At 42.5% G+C, this 19,995-nt stretch overlaps 1 protein-coding gene across 1 annotated transcript in view; it reads right to left on the bottom strand.

Moving 5' to 3' along the window:
• Nucleotides 1-2,300: 2,300 nt before the first annotated feature.
• Nucleotides 2,301-19,995, bottom strand: part of LOC143785967 (BOS complex subunit NOMO1-like) — a 96,742-nt gene continuing 79,047 nt past the window's right edge. Inside the window, exons 26-31 of the mRNA XM_077275111.1 lie at nucleotides 18,150-18,233; nucleotides 16,874-16,984; nucleotides 13,608-13,709; nucleotides 13,368-13,487; nucleotides 12,425-12,517; nucleotides 2,301-2,830 (exon numbers count right to left, since the gene is read on the bottom strand). Of these exons, the coding sequence (XP_077131226.1) occupies nucleotides 2,699-2,830; nucleotides 12,425-12,517; nucleotides 13,368-13,487; nucleotides 13,608-13,709; nucleotides 16,874-16,984; nucleotides 18,150-18,233 (642 nt within the window). The 3' untranslated portion in view covers nucleotides 2,301-2,698. The remainder of the gene's footprint in view (nucleotides 2,831-12,424; nucleotides 12,518-13,367; nucleotides 13,488-13,607; nucleotides 13,710-16,873; nucleotides 16,985-18,149; nucleotides 18,234-19,995) is intronic.

The following is a 19,995-nucleotide window of genomic DNA, read 5'->3' on the forward strand; positions in this document are numbered from 1 at the left end:
AAATGTTTCTAAATTTTTGAGCAAAAGTTGCACAAAAGTCTTGCGACTTGAGGTTTTTAATGCAAGTCTCGAACAGCTTCAACAAAGTTGGAAGAGATTGGGCTGGATGAGGTGAAGTCCACACCGCAAATTCCAAAATCTAGGCCACTTTAGTGGATTAAATTATGCCAGAAATGTATTCTAGTCCCTGACTGGAGTAAAATTTCTAGCAGAGGAACAAAGCAGATGTAAGATGCACCAAGTGTGACAAGTTACATGGGAAAGATTCAGTATATTATTCTCCCTTTCATTTATATAAATGCTCTTTCTACGCTTAGGTGTGCAGTACGACTTAATGATTTGACAACTATCAGTCATACATGGAAGGCTGTCACTCACTGAATAGGACTGAACACTGGACTCCTAAGCATAGAAATTGCAGGGACTTAAAGGGATCTATCACCCGGTTTTTCCTGTGTTATCTAAGAGCAGCAAGATGTAAGGGAAACCCAATTCCACTTACTGGGCTGCTAGGAGCAGTTTTGATAAAATCACAATTTTTCCTGCTGCAGATCAACCAGTTGACTGAATGCAGAGCACTGTATAACCCCGCCCACAGTGTGTACACTGTACATTGGCAGAAAGCAACCAATCAGTGGTGGTGGGCGGGGTTACACAGAGCAGGAGGACTGCATGGCACGAGACAACTAGTCCCTCTAGTGATGATCTGATGCGGATAAAACACTGATTTTATTGAAACTACAAGCAGCAACCCAATAAGTGGCACATTGTTGGAATCAGAGCCTTAGCCCCTACTTAAAGCAGCTCTCAGATAACATAGCAAAAATCTGATGACACATTCTCTTTAAAGGGTTTTTTCATATACTATTTTCAGGAGCCCTATTTTCCTGGGGTGAAAGGAACTGCCCATTGAGTGACGGTTTGGGCCACCGGCAGTTTCGTTGTCCCGCTGGCTTAAACCGCGGACTCCCACAGCTTTCCCTCTATCAGAAGTGCATCGGGAAACAGCTGAATTAGACAAAGCGACTGCAGTATTAGAGAATACTCCGGTATCCCAGCATTATTATGGACCATAATTAAGCACAGATGCTCCAAAATATATAACTTGCCTCCTGAAATTTAAGTGGTCACAGCTGGAGGCTCATTACACCATGGCTATTCTCGACTGTGTCCTATTACTGCTTCGGTGATGTTTAGTTCCACATGTCTCTGGAGATCATACTGTAAAAAGTCTGCTATTAAGAATAGAAATTGTACTGATCAGTGCTTAACCTGTACTTGCCATTTATTTCCATCTTCGTGTCCGTCACAAGTACTAGGATTTTTAGTTTTGCTAGAAAATTAATGTTTCTGGCTATTATCACATATAAACTGGTAGTTGGTTAGATCCTCTGCCATATAATGTCATAAAAAGGAGGACATGGTTTAATTTGAAACTTACTAGCTAGCTAAAAAAAGGAGATTTTTGTGTACTCACCGTAAAATCTTTTTCTCCGAGCCACTCATTGGGGGACACAGGACCATAGGTGTTATGCTGCTGCCACTAGGACGACACTAAGTAAACAGAAAGATTAACTCCTCCTCTGCAGTATACACCCCTTCACTGGCTACAATTTCAACCAGTTCTCTTTCTGTTTACTTAGTGTCCTCCTAGTGGCAGCAGCATAACACCCATGGTCCATGGTCCTGTGTCCCCCAATGAGGCGTAGGAGAAATTATCAGCGGAAATCCAGACAGAGCCGTAACAACTACTGGTTAAAGGGGTTGTCCACTACTAGGACAAGCCCTTCTTGATCAAAAATGTTGGGCCCTCCTGTGCCGGCGTTGTTCCCATGGTGTTGGCACTTGTTCTCCCGGGACTCTCACGCGGTTCTGTGACACCGGCCCCCAATCAGAGCTAGCGTCACCGTCTCCGCCTTCGGACAAATCGAACATGAAGAGGAAGTCCGGGCTACAGTTGATCTCCAACTTCCTCTTCCTGCTCAATTCGACAAGAGGCGGGAACAGTGACAGCGACATTGATTGGGCGCCGGTGTCACGTGAGCCGAGGTTATACACAGCCAACAACCGGACTCTGCTACATCTGCAGCAGAGAAAACTGGGGTTTAGCAGTAGGGGAGAGCCTCCGACTGGTGAAGATTTTACTTTCTGCCGCTAATAAACAAATTGGCTTTTCCAGTTCCAGCGCACCGTTAAGGCCATCATACAAAATGCCAGTCTTCATAATTTCCCCCGTTTAATCTATGGTCTAGATGATTGATATAGAGCAGGATTTCAAGAACAAAACTCTATCACAGTAATGTAGAAAGAGAAAACCATGTTGCTTTTTATTTAGGTTACCTTGGGAAATCAGTTGTAGAAATTTTTTTTTTTTTGCTTATTAGGGAGAAGCTGCCGACAATCAATTATTTTTAGCAATGTTAAAAATAAGTTATCTCCAGTGGCAAAATTAAAAAATTAAAAAAACACTGATCAAATTTCTTCATTTCCAATTCAAATTATTTTCCGGGATCTTTTGATACAAACCCACAATGTACAAAACAAGTTATATTTATTGAAAAAAAAAAAAAAAAAGGATCATGTAGAGCAAAGAAACTCTCAAGTCTGTAATTTCTTTCAAACCAAGTAGAGTTTCCGTAACATGTCCCAGGGGTCTGAAGCAGGACATTGAGTCACTTCACACCGCGGTCCCTCGTCTTCACGTCCTCCGTGTCTTTTGTCTTTTTTGAAGTCTTTTTGCATCCTCAGGGTTGGCGGTGTCAGCTGCAGTCTGTCCAAGAGCACGGACTCCTTGCAGACGGCTTGTCAACTGCAGCAGCAGGGGAAACAACTAGTAAAAGGGAGACAAGAGAATCAGGACTTTATAGAATATTTAGAAAAATAAAAAATATATTAAATAGATATATGGTAATTTTTATTTATTTATTTTTTAACTGAGGGATCTGGCCTCCTCCATATTAAAATTTAATTTACAAACATTAAACAGAATTCCAAAGATAGCATCCAATGTGAACGATGGTGAAAGTCAAGGTGACAGCCTATGTTCATGATCAATGAGTCGCTATTTTTGACAACTTGAAGAAAAAAAACAACACAATTTTACGCCTACGTACAAGCAGTATTATAGTAGTTATATTCTTGTACATAGGAGGCAGTATTATAGTACCGTATATACTTGAATATAAGCCGACGTGAATATAAATAGAGGCACCAAATTTTACCACAAAAAACTTGAGTATAAGCCTGGTATGCACAGCCTCCTCATCCCCATCCTGGTATGCACAGCCTCCTCATCCCCATCCTGGTATGCACAGCCTCCTCATCCCCATCCTGGTATGCACAGCCTCCTCATCCCCATCCTGGTATGCACAGCCTCCTCATCCCCATCCTGATATGCACAGCCTCCTCATCCCCATCCTGGTATGCACAGCCTCCTCATCCCCATCCTGGTATGCACAGCCTCCTCATCCCCATCCTGGTATGCACAGCCTCCTCATCCCCATCCTGATATGCACAGCCTCCTCATCCCCATCCTGGTATGCACAGCCTCCTCATCCCCACCCTGGTATGCACGACCTCCTCATCCCCACCCTGGTACGTACGACCTCCTTATCCCCATCCTGGTACGCACGGCCCCCCCTCATCCCCATATCCTGGTATGGACTGCCCCCTCATCCCCATATCCTGGTATGCAAGGCCCCCTCGTCCCCATCCTGGTATACACAACCTCCTCATCCCCATCCTGGTATGTACGACCTCCTCATCCCCATATCCTGGTATGCACGATCTCCTCATCCCCATCCTGGTATTCACGGCCCCCTCATCCCCATCCTGGTATTCACGGCCCCCTCATCCCCATATCCTGGTGTGCACGGCCCCCTCATCCCCCATCCTGGAATGCACGGTCCCCTCATCCCCCATCCTGGTATGCATTGCCCCCTCACATCCCCATCCTTGTCTGCATGGCCTCCTCATCCCCATCCTGGTATGCATGGCCCCCAACAAAAAAACATAAAAAAAATAAACCATCCTACTTACCATCCCTGTACTCCCTCGTAGCGTCTTTTTCCGATGCCAGCAGCTGCAGCGGCCAAGCGATCACATGTGCCCGCTACTAAAGGGAATGAATATTCACTGCTCTCCACACCCCTGGGAGTGGAGAGCAGTGAATATTCATTCCGTTCGGTAGCAGGCACACGATCACCCAGCTGCAGGAAGACGGCAGTGGCGACTACTGTGCCCTCTATTAAAGAGAAATATTCACTGCAAGCACAGTGAATATTCAAATCTCTTTAGCAGTGGTCACGAGGTAGCCGCAGCAGCTGGCTCCTGCCTCCTGTGAACCAATGCTCCGCCGCTGCTGCTTTCCCTCTGTCTTCTGGGACCCTCAATAGGGTATAAGCCGAGGAGGGCTTTCTCAGCATAAAAAAATAGGGATTTTTGTGCACTCAAAGTAAAATCCTTTACTCCCAGCCATTCATTGGGGGACACAGCAAATGTGCTAAAAAAAACTTAGCTTGCACTCGAGTATATACGGTAGTTATATTCATGTACATAGGAGGCAGTATTATAAAGTTATATTCTTGTATCTAGGGGGCAGTATTACAGAAGTTATATTCTTGTATATAGGGAGTAATATTATAGTAGTTATATTCTTGCACATAGGGGGCAGTATTATAGTGGTTATATTCTTGTATATAGGGGCAGTATTATAGTGGTTATATTCTTGTATATAGGAGCAGTATTATAGTAGTTATATTCTTGTATATAGGGGGCAGTATTATAGTAGTTATATTCTTGTACATAGAGGCAGTATTATATTAATTATATTCTTGTACATAGGGGCAGTATTATAGTGGTTATACTCTTGTACATAGGAGCAGTATTATAGTAGTTCTATTCTTGCACATAGGAGGCAGTATTATAGTAGTTATATTCTTGTACATATGGAGCAGTATTATAGTAGTTATAATAATGTACGTAGGCGCAGTATTATAGTAGTTACGGTATATTCTTGTACATAGGAGGCAGTATGATAGTAGTTATGTTCTTGTACAATAGAGGCAGTATTATAGTAGTTATATTCTTGTACATAGAGGCAGTATTATAGTAGCTATATTCTTGTACAATAGAGGCAGTATTATAGTAGCTATATTCTTGTACAATAGCGGCAGTATTATAGTAGTTATATTCTTGTACATAGGAGGCAGTAATGAAGTAATTACAATATTGTACAGTACATAGGAGCAGTATTATAGTAGTCATGTTCTTGTACAATAGAGGCAGTATTACAGTAGTTATATTCTTATACATAGGAGGCTGTATAGTAAGTAGTTATAGCCGTGAACATGGGGCATTATTATAGAATATTCTTGTACATAGGGAGCAGTAGGACAGTAGTTCTATTCTTGGACTGAATTATAGAACAGACAACAGTAAAAGGATTTCCAGAGTCCCTTTAAGTGCTTTCCACTGATATGATGGCAGTCTTGGATTATGCAATATGCATGGTCATAAATTCCTACAACACAAGCAGCACAAGGAAGCAGAATATTCCACTTTTTGGGTCATTGGCCATTCAGTAATGCAGAATTTCATTTTCTAGACAGCAGACAAAAAACGGAGTTTCCATTCTGATTAATATGAGCCCTGCTGGAATCAGGGACTACTGTGATACTAATTAAGCGGCATAATATGTGTAAGCAAATTATAGTGCGACCCATACATAGAAGCTGGCATTTTCTTCTGTGAGCTTCATAATTATACCCAGGGTTTATCTAATACACTTGGCTGTATAAATGCTTAAAACTTCCACTACAACCTGCTACAGTTTATCAGACGCATGAAACTCTCGAGTTGGATCTTTTCAGTGCAATTAATGACACAGTCTGACCTATTCTCCAGCCAAAAACTGTTTACACATGTCAGGTTAACAAAGTGTGACGGATGGTTCCACACATCTCACCAGCGTCTCCGGCATCTTATGTAATGAGAAACCACAGGCACACACTGGTCATTATTCAGGCCCTTAGGCCATCACTATCAATACACTAAAGGTCATTCTCATAATGAGGCAGGCTACTACACTGTAGCTGTAAAAACAAGGTAGATCTCTGGAAAAGTTACCAAGAAGGAGACAAACTATCTAATCTCCATGTTATCCTATGAAAGCAAAGAAAAAGCCAAAAATAGTCTGTACTCGGGGGTCTAAAAACCGCGATCGCAGAAGTCACAACCGGGACTGTGACGGTGGGGTCCGCCAAAGACAGTGCAAACTTCAACTGGATGTGTGTCCTTGCATGCACACTCAGCTGAAGTGTATTGAGGCAGCGGGACTAGTCGGGTCTGTGAGCGGCACATTCAATCAGAGGCCAGCCGCTGACGTTGGTGTGTAAGTGACTAGGGGCATATGGCAGTGACGTCATGCGCTCCTGACGCTTGCACGCTGACATAAGCTGCCAGTTTCGGAAGAAGACGCCGCACGAGGGAGTGGAGAGAAGGTGAGTATAATTGTTAATTTTTTTACTATGCATTAAAGAACAGCGGCAGAACGCGGGACATATGCTAGGACATACATACCAGGACAAGTGATGGTTATACTAAGATGGGGCCAGGAAGGGTAACCTATATAACAGGATGAGAACAATATACATGTACATGTGCGTGTGTGGACAAAGGAATAGGGGTAAGGTGAGCATAACTGTGCTTTTTTATTTCTATTTCAAATAAAGGAGTCTGTACCCTTCTTTCACTTAAAGGATATTATACTGTCTGTGTTGTATTTACAATATAACTATGGAGTTAGTAATGGGGGAATCTCAGACACCTCTCCATTACTAACCTGTGGGATTGATGTCAGTGACCATAAAACAGCTGACATCAACCCCACAACGATTACCCCACTAGCCACCACACCAGGGCAAGTGGAAGTGTCGGGCAAAGCGCCAGAGTAGATGCCCCTTCTCTGGGGCAGCTGCGGGCTGCTATTTTTAGGCTGGGGGGGGGGGGGGGTGGAAGCACGCAAGATCCATAGCTCTTACCAACCTGAGAATACCAGCTCCCAGCTGTCTGCTTTAACTTGGCTGGTTGTCAGAAGTAGGGGGACCACTCAATTTGTTGAAATTATTTAATTAAATACTTTTTCTTTTTTAAAGCTACATGGGGACCCCTCTATTCTTGATAACCAGCCATGATAAAGCTGACAGCTGAGTGTTGCATCCCACAGCTATTAGCTTTACTTGCACTGGTTATCAAAAATAGAAGAGACCCCATTTAATTTTTTTTTTCAATTTATTTATAGCACAGGCTCATGAATACTCCTATCAGCGGTGCATGCTCTCGCGGTCATCAGCTGGGAACTGCAGCTCTCTAACAGGCGGTAATGATCTGCATGACAGCACAGAAAACACCCGATGTTCATGGTGCCGAACACTAACAGTAATACTAGGTGTTCGGTACGGACCCCGAACTTTACTGTTCCGGTTCCCCCATCACTACTGCTGATTAGTATCCTTACAGATTACAGCAGGGGTCTTGGGTAAGGAAAAACTGCGATCAGCTCGTTGTTGCATAGACTAACCAAAAAAGGCATTGTCTGCAATGTCCAACCTATTTAAATAGGTTGTCCAAATTTGGCACGAAAGTCTGCAGTTACCGTGTTTCTACAGACTTGTGAATCTTCATAGCGCACGCTGTCAGGATTCTGCAGTGGTGGTGACGAGACTGGGCGGTCTTGTGAGGTAAGCAATATATCCATTTCTGGCCACATTTCAATTACATGTGCATGGCCTCGCTCAATCCACTTGCATTGAGTGAGGCGGCACACATCTAGTCGGAATGTGGCCAGGAATATACATATTGTATACTCGCGGTAATCTGACTGCCTGGTTCAGCACCAGCACTGGAGAATCCTGACAGCGTGCGCTGTGAGGGTTCACACGTTTGCAGTCACTTAGAGTGACTACAGACTTCTGGGCACTGTGCCTTCAAATCCATACATACTGTTCTCCTGGCAGATAATAAGATGTTATTATACCCATTCAAATGTATTCTATTGGACACGGAGGCAAATTTTTTGTGCTGACTTTTACCTGATTCTTCTCAGGAGAGAAGATAAGTCTCTTGCTGATCCTTGACCATTGTGTAGGAGCAATAACCAACTAACCAACTGTGATGTGCACAGCGATATGCATCATGTTCTATTGCATTTATAGATTTTGTAGAAATTTAACCCCTTAAGCCCCGAGGGTGGGTTGCACGTTAATGACCGGGCTAATTTTTACAATTCTGACCACTGTCCCTTTATGAGGTTATAGCTCTGGAACGCTTCAACGGATCCCAGTGATTCTGACATTGTTTTCTCGTGACATATTGTACTTCATGATAGTGGTAAAATTTCTTCGATATAACTTGCGTTTATTTGTGAAAAAATCGGAAATTTGGCAAAAATTTTGAAAATTTAGCAATTTTCAACTTTGAATTTTTATGCCCTTAAATCACAGAGATATGTCACGCAAAATACTTACTAAGTAACATTTCCCACATGTCTACTTTACATCAGCACAATTTTGGAACCAACATTTTTTTTTTTGTTAGGGAGTTATAAGGGTTAAAAGTTGACCAGCAATTTCTCATTTTTACAACACCATTTTTTTTTTTAGGGACCACATCTCATTTGAAGTCATTTTGAGGGGTCTATATGATAGAAAATACCCAAGTGTGACACCATTCTAAAAACTGCAGCCTTCAAGGTGCTCAAAACCACATTCAAGAAGTTTATTAACCCTTCAGGTGTTTCACAGGAATTTTTGGAATGTTTAAATAAAAATGAACATTTAACTTTTTTTCACAATTTTTTCAAATTCAGCTCCAGTTTGTTTTATTTTACCAAGGGTAACAGGAGAAAATGGACCCCAAAAGTTGTTGTACAATTAGTCCTGAGTAAAATGATACCCAATATGTGGGGGTAAACCACTGTTTGGGCGCATGGCAGAGCTCGGAAGGAAAGGAGCGCCATTTGACTTTTCAATGCAAAATTGACTGGAATTGAGATGCGACATCATGTTGCGTTTGGAGAGCCCCTGATGTGCCTAAACATTGAAACCCCCCACAAGTGACACCATTTTGGAAAGTAGACTCCCTAAGGAACTTATCTAGATGTGTGGTGAGCACTTTGACCCACCACGTGCTTCACTGAAGTTTATAATGCAGAGCCGTAAAAATAAAAAATCATATTTATTCACAAAAATGATCTTTTTGCCCTCAATTTTTTATTTTCTCAAGGGTAAGAGAAGAAATTGGACCCCAAAAATTGTTGTGCAATTTGTCCTGAGTACGCTGATACCCCATATGTGGGTGTAAAGCACTGTTTGGGCGCATGGCAGAGCTCGGAAGGGAAGGAGCGCCATTTGACTTTTCAATGCAAAATGGACTGGAATTGAGATGGGACGTCATGTTGCGTTTGGAGAGCCCCTGATGTGCCTAAACATTGAAACCCCCCCACAAGTGACACCATTTTGGAAAGTAGACCCCCTAAGGAACTTATCTAGATGTGTTTTGAGAGCTTTGAACCCCCAAGTGTTTCACTACAGTTTATAACGCAGAGCCGTGAAAATAAATTTATTTATTTTTTTCCACAAAAATTATTTTTTAGCCCCCAGTTTTGTATTTTCACAAGGGTAACAGGATAAATTGGACCCCAAAAGTTGTCCAATTTGTCCTGAATACGCTGATACCCCATATGTAGGGGGGAACCACTCTTTTGGGCGCATGACAGAGCTCGGAAGGGAAGAAGCGCCATTTGGAATGCAGACTTAGATGGATTGGTCTGCAGGCGTCACGTTGCATTTGCAGAGCCCCTGATGTACCCAAACAGTAGAAACCCCCCACAAGTGAACCCATATTGGAAACTAGACCTCCCAAGGAACTTATCTAGATGTGTTGTGAGAACTTTGAACCCCCAAGTGTTTCACTACAGTTTACAACGCAGAGCCGTGAAAATAAAAATCTTTTTTTTCCCACAAAAATGATTTTAGCCCCCCAAATTTGTATTTTCCTAAGGATAACAAGAGAACTTGGACCCCAAAAGTGGTTGTCCAATTTGTCCCGAGTATGCTGATACCCCATATGTTGGGGTAAACCCCTGTTTGGGCGCATGGGAGAGCCCGGAAGGGAAGGAGCACTGTTTTACTTTTTCAACGCAGAATTGGCTCGAATTGAGATCGGACGCTATGTCGCATTTGGAGAGCCCCTGATGTGCCTGGACAGTGGAAACTCCCCAATTCTACCTGAAACCCTAACCCAAACACACCCCTAACCCTAATCCCAACAGTAACCCTAACCATACCCCTAACCCTGACACACCCCTAACTAATCCCAACCCTAATCCCAATCGTAAATATAATCCAAACCCTAACCCTAACTTTAGCCCCAACCCTAACTTTAGCTCCAACCCTAACCCTAGCCCTAACCCTAATGGGAAAATGGAAATAAATACATTTTTTTAATTTTATTATTTTTCCCTAACTAAGGGGGTGATGAAGGGGGGTTTGATTTACTTTTATAGCGTTTTTTATATCGGATTTTTATGATTGGCAGCTGTCACACACTAAAAGACGCTTTTTATAGCAAAAAAGTTTTTGCATCTCCACATTTTGAGACCTATAATTTTTCCATATTTTGGTCCACAGAGTCATGTGAGGTCTTGTTTTTTGCGGGACGAGTTGACGTTTTTATTGGTAACATTTTTGGACACGTGACAGTTTTTGATCGCTTTTAATTCCGATTTTTGTGAGGCAGAATGACCAAAAACCAGCTATTCATGAATTTCTTTTGGGGAGGCGTTTATACTGTTCCACGTTTGGTAAAATTGATAAAGCAGTTTTATTCTTCGGGTCAGTACGATTACAGCGATACCTTATTTAGATAATTTTTTATGTTTTGGCGCTTTTATACGATAAAAGCTATTTTATAGAACAAATTATTATTTTGGCATCGCTTTATTCTGAGGACTATAACTGTTTTATTTTTTTGCTTATGATGCTGTATGGCAGCTCGTTTTTTGCTGGACAAGATGACGTTTTCAGCGGTACCATGGTTATTTATATCCGTCTTTTTGATCGCGTGTTATTCCACTTTTTGTTCAGCAGTATGATAATAAAGCGTTGTTTTTTGCCTCTTTTTTTCTTACGGTGTTCACTGAAGGGGTTAACTAGTGGGACAGTTTTATAGGTTTGGTCGTTACGGACGCGGCGATACTAAATATGTGTACTTTTATTTTTATTTTTTTAATTTAGATAAAGAAATGTATTTATGGGAACAATATATTTTTTTTTTCTTTATTTAGGAATTTTTTATTTTTTTTTTAACACATGTGGATTTTTTTTTAAACTTTTTTACTTTGTCCCAGGGGGGGACATCACAGATCGCTAATCTGATAGTTTGCGCAGCACTCTGTCAGATCAGCGATCTGACTTACAGCGCTGCAGGCTTACCAGCGCCTGCTCTGGACCCGGAAGTAGTCCCTGCAGGACCCGGATGCAGCCCCGCGGCCATTTTGGATCTGGGGCCTGCAGGGATAGGAGGTAAGGGATGCTTGGAGCATCGAGATCACATCGCGTTGCTCCGAGGGACTCAGGGAAGCACGCAGGGAGCCCCCTCCCTGCACGATGCTTCCCTGTGCCGCTGGAACACTGCGATCATGTTTGATCGCAGTGTGCCGGGGGTTAATGTGTCGGGGGCGGTCCGTGACCGCTCCTGGCACATAGTGCGGGTTGTCAGCTGCGATAGTCAGCTGACACCCGGCTGCGATCGGCCGCGCTCCCCCCGTGAGCGCGGCCGATCGCATATGACGTACTATCCCGTCGGTGGGAATTAAGGCCCACCCCACATGGACGGGATAGTATGTCATATGGGATTAAGGGGTTAAAGAGCTTTTCTCTCATCATACAGTGACATAAGGGGTCCGTTTCATTTGCCACTTCTATACCAACACCACTGGTGCGATGCCGGGTCTGATCTGCCTTCCAGTAAGATCACAATGGTATTGTACTGTACTGGTGAGTGAGCAGGTGATAGAGCTAAACTATAAAACAAATGACAGCTCCACGCGTTTGTCCACAAATGGCTTCAGCAGTCGTACGGCAGCTAGACATTTTTGCCTATGCACAACCCATCCATTAGTTGGGATTTTATATTAAGGTTTTGCTAAATCCATTCTAATCCTTTTTAAAAGCTCAACAAGAAACAATTCCTGTTCCCATCCCATACAGACAGGATGAATTATGACATGTTACATCACATAGAAGGCATTATTTTGGTGAAATGTATTAATGTATCAGCTGTTCTGAAGAGCATGTCATGAGCCTGTGTATGGTGTGGGGTAGTAAGTGTTGCACATTACTATTGAGCGTATGGGTTTAGTTACCTTGTCATACTTGTACCCAGCCAAAAGCAGCAGGAGGGTGAGAGGAAGCGCCAGGTACGAGCCCTGAACTACATCTTGTTCAGGTAACTTTCTCTGCAATTCAAACAAACAGATCATTCATAAGGTAAACGTACAGGTGTCACGAGGAGCAAACATCACATCTCAGACTTGGCATGCTGCTTTTCTCCTTAACTATATAATATACATGTGTACACCATTACAGTGCATGGATCTTCAGGTAAGGAGCCTTTTTAAAGTCTTTCCCAGTAAATCACAGCGTTGTGTGCTGCAGACCTCTCTTTCCCAATTCATCATCAAGAAGTGGCTATTACTGCCTGCAATGCTACTTTGGTAGAGATGTACCCAGCTTGTACATTCCTGTTGTCATACCCATATTACTCTACAGAGACTGCGTGTTTACATTAATGCTGATGCTGCTGTGATCACAGTACTATGAGGAAGTACAACAAAAAAGCGTGTGCACAGCTCTATATAATGGTGCCCAGGTAGGTTCCAAAACCTTAGTGATGCGTATAATAAAACCTGGCACTCAACTTTTATAAAGGTGTTTTTTTTTATTCCAAGCGGAAGTGCAGTAACAGCAATGCAGTAACAGCAAAACGTTTCGGTCATAAACACATGACCTTCATCAGTCACGTATGGTGATTGATGGGGAGTTAAGTGTTTGCTCTGTTTAACAAACTGTAATGCTTAATGTCCTTTAAAGGATGGCACTGATTAGAATGCTCAGGTATGGGCGAAGGCACTGATTAGAATGCTCAGGTATGGGCGAAGGCACTGATTAGAATGCTCAGGTATGGGCGAAGGCACTGATTAGAATGCTCAGGTATGGGCGCAGCCCTGCTGTAATGCTGCAGACGCGGTGTCCAAAATAAAGATATATCAGTATGTACATAAAAAGGCAAACAAATGCTAGACTGACCGTAGGATTGAAGGTGAAAGTGATGTGCTTATGGTATCCCTGTGTGCTGAAGGAAACCTGCGGCAGCGTGTAGTCATACTGGGATTTGGAGAGGGACGAATCCAGCTGTACAACGTACGTCTGAAAAACAAAAAAGTAAACAGCTAACAATCACTTCACATACACAAGTGACTGATGAGTCCGCTCGTCTGACTTCTAATTATTATTGTTTAAAAAATAAAATACATAAACAATAATTACCTCTCCATCTCTGAGCAGCGGAGGAAAATGGAAAAACAGCGACTGTCCCAGAGAAACCGACTGTATCGGGTTGTCCAAATTTTCACTTTTATACAGTTTTACCTACATTTAAAGGGAACATTAAAAAGCCAATTATACGTCACGGTTTTCTGCAAGTTTCATTCTGCAACACATTTTGAAAACTAATAAAAATGAAACCATATCACAAATTAAATCTGTACTTTAATCTCAGCAAATCTCTGCCTCTTCAATATTCTATCCATCCATCGTACAACTCCACGTTAGGACAGATTTAGGAATAGTGGACTAGCTTTTAGACAGTGCAAACTTAATTTTGCCACAATAGACGAGTCTAAATAGTTCATTATTCGGTGTTTTTTTTTCTTTTTGTGCATCTGGATTTTGTGTCAAATTCATCAGAATGGCAATTGCAAAAAGGTTTATTTTCACTTTTCATCATATACATAAGCAGGAAGTGGGAAAGCAGCAGCTCTCACAAACCGGATGTACAGGGGGTGAAATAAGTACTGATTACATCAATCTTCAAAATAAATATATTTATTAAACATATCAATAGATTGTTATCTATGGATTGATTTGCCTTTGTGGATTGGATGGCTCGTTACCGACATCTGGTGAGAATCTCATGTCAATAGCACCTTTACAAATATATTTACTTAGAAAATTAGGGACGTGTCCAATACTTATTTCACCCGCTATATGCGATTTGTCCTAAAGAGGGGAAGTGAACCCCTTTAACCTATTATGGAATACCAAAGACGTGCTGGAGGCAGTATGCCGATGGTAAACATTGCACGCTTTCCAGTAGCCCAATTTTCCTGAAATGACACATCTCAAAGGATCAAGTAAGGTCTTCGACTTAACACCAATCTGAACTAAACTTGAAGACGTACATTTTATGTATATTTTTACGCACAGCCTCTGGCAACAGAACAAAGCACAAATCACAGAGACTGCGAAGTAGAAGGCTCTCATGGATATAAGTGCAGGGCCGCTGCACAGCATGGCATCGGGAAAAACGTGGACGGAAAGGTTGTAGCAAGCGATGGAAAGGAGAGTGCAGAAAATGACTGGCTGTGAAAGGTGAAGCTGAAGAAATGCAGGAAAACAGCTAACGGCGGGCGAGTGATTTGTAATTATTTCCTGGATTATACGTTTTAGGAAAGTTTGACCTCATTTATCACGACCATCACAGGGTAAAAAGATGGGACGGGCTTGTAGGACTTAGCTTAGGCTCATGGTACCTCCAGCAATCAGCTGGTTATTGACAGAGGAGGTGTTAGAAGGTTACATACGGTAATAAAAATTATATATATATATATATATATATATATATATATATATATATATATATATATATATATATATATACACATACACACACACAAAACATAGTGGGCCCTTGGGGGGATTTTCTGCTGACCATTATGATCCATAGGCACATGTGTGGATTGAGGGCTACATTAACCATTTCAAATACAAAACATTTCTAAACCACGGATAAAGAGATAAAAAAAGACATCTGAATAAAATTATTTTGTTGAATGAGCAATGTGTGATCATCATATGCAAGTTAAAAAAAAAAAATCTAAGTAAACTTCAAATTCCCCTCTACGGGCACTATTATTATTACAGCAGATAGGGAATCACTTAAAGGCTTGTTCAGGAGTTTTATATTGTTGGCCTATTCCAATGGGGCATTGGCGTGTGGTTAAAAATGCTTGTTTCGCGATTATCTTGCCATGTAAATAGGCTGCCGATCACCTGATAAACTAAAAAAAAAAAATGCTGGTTAATCAGATGAAAATGATCAGGCATAAAAAAATCAATGGTTCTCTGGGAGCCAGCAGGAGGGTGTATACTGCAGAGGAGGAGGGCAACTTTCTTTGTAATACTTAGTGTCAGCCTCCTGGTGGCAGCAGCATACACCCACGGTCTGTGTCCCCCAATGAGGCGAAGGAGAAATCAATCACTCGGCTGCAGACTGTCCTGTGTAAACAGGACTCGCACTACTAAGAAGCATGGCAGCCTGTGCACACTGAGTGATTATAAATCGCTCACTGCATACACTTTGCTTGGGTCTGCCTGTTTAAACAGGCATTCAAACAACTGCTGATCAGTAAAAGTTTAGTAACTGGCGGTAATATCGTGCCACCGTTCAGTTAAATGGACCCTTAGGAAAGGTCATCAAATTCTGATCTGTGTTTACAGGGAACCTTTCAGCAGGATAGTGTTCAGTAACCTACAGTCAGTGTCAGGTCGGCGCCATTATACTGATTACGATGATACCTGGTGATGAAATCAGTCTTGTGGTAGTTGTTTAACTCAAAAAGGAAAATAAAGATTAATGATCTGCTCGTGCTCTGGGGCGGCCAGTATGGCTTCTGACAGGTCACTGATCCCTCACTGACCTGCCCTCTAGTTTACATAATGAATTAAAAAAAAACAACCCTTCTGCAGGCAGGTTACGGCCGTGGCTCCTGCGCGGCAGCATAATCGCATGTTTCATGTGTAGTTACTACATGTGGTTGAACTTTTCCTAAGGAGTATAACACAAAAAAAAAAAATTTGCGCCATTTTCCAAAACCCATAGCGTCTCCATTTTTCGTGATCTGGGGTTGAGTGAGAGTTTATTTTTTTGTGTGCTGAGCTGACATTTTTAAGGATACCATTTTGGTGTAGATACGATCTTTTGATCGCCCGTTATTGCATTTTAATGCAATGTTGCGGCAACCAAAAGAACGTAATTCTGGCGGTTTTTATTTTTTTCTCGTTACACCTTTTAGCGATCGGGTTAATTATTTTTTTATATTGATAGAACGGTGATATTGAAAGCGGCGATACCAAATATGTGTATGTTTGATTTTTTTATTGTTTTATTTTGAATGGGGTGAAAGGGGGGGTAATTTGAATTTTTTTTTATTTTAATGTTTTTAAAAACAAAAAAAGTTTTCTATTCTAAATAAACTCCAATGTCAGATACAAAAAAATTGCCACATTAAACAAGTATTTTTTATTTTTATTTTTTAGTGTCCGCCATATGTGAAGAACAGGAGTGCCCCCTGGTGGTCACATCATATACTGTGCTAATACATAAAACTGTACTCAGATACACATACAGATACAATAAACTCTTGGTGCATGTTATATGATAAAAAATAAACTGGTTTTGGCCACTAAGGCTTAAAATATTAATATACAAGGAGGGGATTATTCCCAATGTTTGTATAAAGGCTGTAACTTACCAATAGTGTGGAGAGGTGTTCAGGGGAAGTCATGATATTTCCACTCAGATCAAATTGGTTGATTTGTCGGAACGCAATAATATTAATATCTTCTATATCATTATCTCCAACCTTTCATACAAATAAAATGGGTAAGATGTTATAGTGAGACTGAAGTATGTACTGTATGTCAAGCTGCGGATTAAAAAAAAATGCGTTTTATATTCTAGATGCATGTAGAAATGCCATCATAAACCCAAATGTTTGCAAAAATAAATTCCACCATTGTTTTTTGGGTTTCATTTTATTGGTTTTAGTAACAGAATTCTCTAGGTCAGTACGATTATGGCAATACTAAACCTGTATAAGCCGAGGCACCCAATTTTGCCACGAAAAATGGGAAAAACTGTTGACTCGAGTATAAGCTGGGTATGCATTGTCCCTTCATCCCTGTCCTTGTATGCATGGCTCCCCGTCTCCGTCTTTGTATGCATGGCTCCCCATCCCTGTATGCGTGGCTCCTTATCCCCTATCCTTGTATGCATGGTTCCTATTTAAAAAAATCCTACTTACCTTCCCCGTGCGCCCTCGCTGCACTTCGTTCGGGCGTCAGCAGCTCTTCCGGCCGAGCGATCACGTGTCCCCGCTCATTAAAGTAATGAATATTCACTTCACGCCTATGGGAGAGGAGAGACGTGAATATTCATTACCTTAATGAGTCAGACACGTGATCGCTCGGCCGGAAGACTGGCACCAGAAGGAGATGCAGCGAGGGCACGTAGGGAAGGTAAGTAGGATGTGTGCTGGAAGGCGGCGGCTGCAATTACTGTGCACACTATAAGAGAAATGATTATTAATTTCTCTTTAGCAGCGGGCACAGTTACAGCCGCCGGCTCCTGCCTCTGTGACCCGCCGCTCCCCCTCTCCCCTCCGTCTGTCTGGGACAATGACTCGTGTATAAACCAAGGGGGCGTCTTTACCTAAAAAAAAAATGTGCTGAAAAACTCGGCTTTTAAAACAAGTATATACAATAATTTTATACAAATGAGAGTATATAACAGGCCCTGCAGGAAGTCCGCACATGTACTGTAGAGCCGTTCAGAATCCGTACCGCAAAGGCACAAAGTTTATAAAGTGCCAACTTCTACACCACTAGCGAAAAATACATGGATCTCAGGAAATTGCTGCACATATAGTATGAGGAGGAGATAGTAAGGCAGATACCAGGGAGGCACAATAATTAAGAGAAACATAAGAAAACAATACAAAATAATTTACAAGAATTTTCTGAACTTACCTGTATTACCCGATATGAAGGCAAAGCACGTTCAATATGGTCATTTCCTTCAGCCTTCAACTGCACATGGTAGGTGCATCCAGGCTGGAAACAAATGGAAAGCACTCATATAACTAGTCACTTCTGGAAATACTAGAGGCTCGCAAAAATGAAAGGGACTAAATCCTGTGGATATCAGTTAGCATAGGTGACTAAAGCCTGTCGAGATCAGTTAGCATAGGTGACTAAAACCTGTGGATATCAGTTAGCATAGGTGACTAAAGCCTGTGGATATCAGTTAGCATAGGCGACTAAAGCCTGTCGAGATCAGTTAGCATAGGTGACTAAAGCCTGTGGAGATCAGTTAGCATAGGTGACTAAAGCCTGTGGATATCAGTTAGCATAGGTGACTAAAGCCTGTCGATATCAGTTAGCGTAGGTGACTAAAGCATGTGGAGATCAGTTAGCATAGGTGACTAAAGGCCCCGTCTCACATAGCGAGATCGCTAGCGAGATCGCTGCTGAGTCACAAGTTTTGTGACGCAACAGCGACCTCCATAGCGATCTCGCTATGTGTGACACGTACCAGCGATCAGGCCCCTGCTGCGAGATCGCTGGTCGTGTCGGAATGGCCTGGACCATTTTTTGGTTGTTGAGGTCCCGCTGACATCGCTGAATCGGTGTGTGTGACACCGATCCAGCGATGTCTTCACTGGTAACCAGGGTAAACATCGGGTTACTAAGCGCAGGGCCGCGCTTAGTAACCCGATGTTTACCCTGGTTACCAGCGTAAATGTAAAAAAAACCAAACCGTACATACTCACCATCTGATGTCCGTCAGGTCCCCTGCCGTCTGCTTCCTGCTCTGACTGAGATCCGGCCGTACAGTGAGAGCGCAGCACAGCAGTGACGTCACCGCTGCGCTCTGCTCTCACTGTACGGCGGCTCAGTCAGAGCAGGAAGCAGACGGCAAGGGACCTGACGGACACCGAAAGGCGAGTATGTACTGTTTGTTTTTTTGGTAACCAGGGTAAACATCGGGTTACTAAGCGCGGCCCTGCGCTTAGTAACCTGATGTTTACCCTGGTTACCCGGGTGCTGCAGGGGGACTTCGGCATCGTTGAAAACAGTTTCAACGATGCCGAAGTTGTTCCCTGATCGTTGGTCGCTGGAGAGAGCTGTCTGTGTGACAGCTCCCCAGCGACCACACAACGACTTACCAACGATCACGGCCAGGTCGTATCGCTGGTCGTGATCGTTGGTAAATCGCTATGTGAGACGGGGCCTTAAAGCCTGTCGAGATCAGTTAGCATAGGTGACTAAATCCTGTTGAGATCAGTTAGCATAGGTGACTAAAGCCTGTCGAGATCAGTTAGCATAGGTGACTAAAGCATGTGGATATCAGTTAGCGTAGGTGACTAAAGCCTGTCGAGATCAGTTAGCATAGGCGACTAAAGCCTGTCGAGATCAGTTAGCATAGGTGACTAAAGCCTGTGGATATCAGTTAGCATAGGTGACTAAAGCCTGTCGAGATCAGTTAGCATAGGTGACTAAAGCCTGTCGAGATCAGTTAGCATAGGTGACTAAAGCCTGTGGATATCAGTTAGCATAGGTGACTAAAGCCTGTGGATATCAGTTAGCATAGGTGACTAAAGCCTGTGGATATCAGTTAGCATAGGTGACTAAAGCCTGTGGATATCAGTTAGCATAGGTGACTAAAGCCTGTGGATATCAGTTAGCATAGGTGACTAAAGCCTGTCGAGATCAGTTAGCATAGGTGACTAAAGCCTGTGGATATCAGTTAGCATAGGTGACTAAAGCCTGTGGATATCAGTTAGCATAGGTGACTAAAGCCTGTGGATATCAG

The sequence above is a fragment of the Ranitomeya variabilis genome, chromosome 7 (assembly GCF_051348905.1).
Source record: "Ranitomeya variabilis isolate aRanVar5 chromosome 7, aRanVar5.hap1, whole genome shotgun sequence".
Classification (NCBI taxonomy): domain Eukaryota; kingdom Metazoa; phylum Chordata; class Amphibia; order Anura; family Dendrobatidae; genus Ranitomeya; species Ranitomeya variabilis.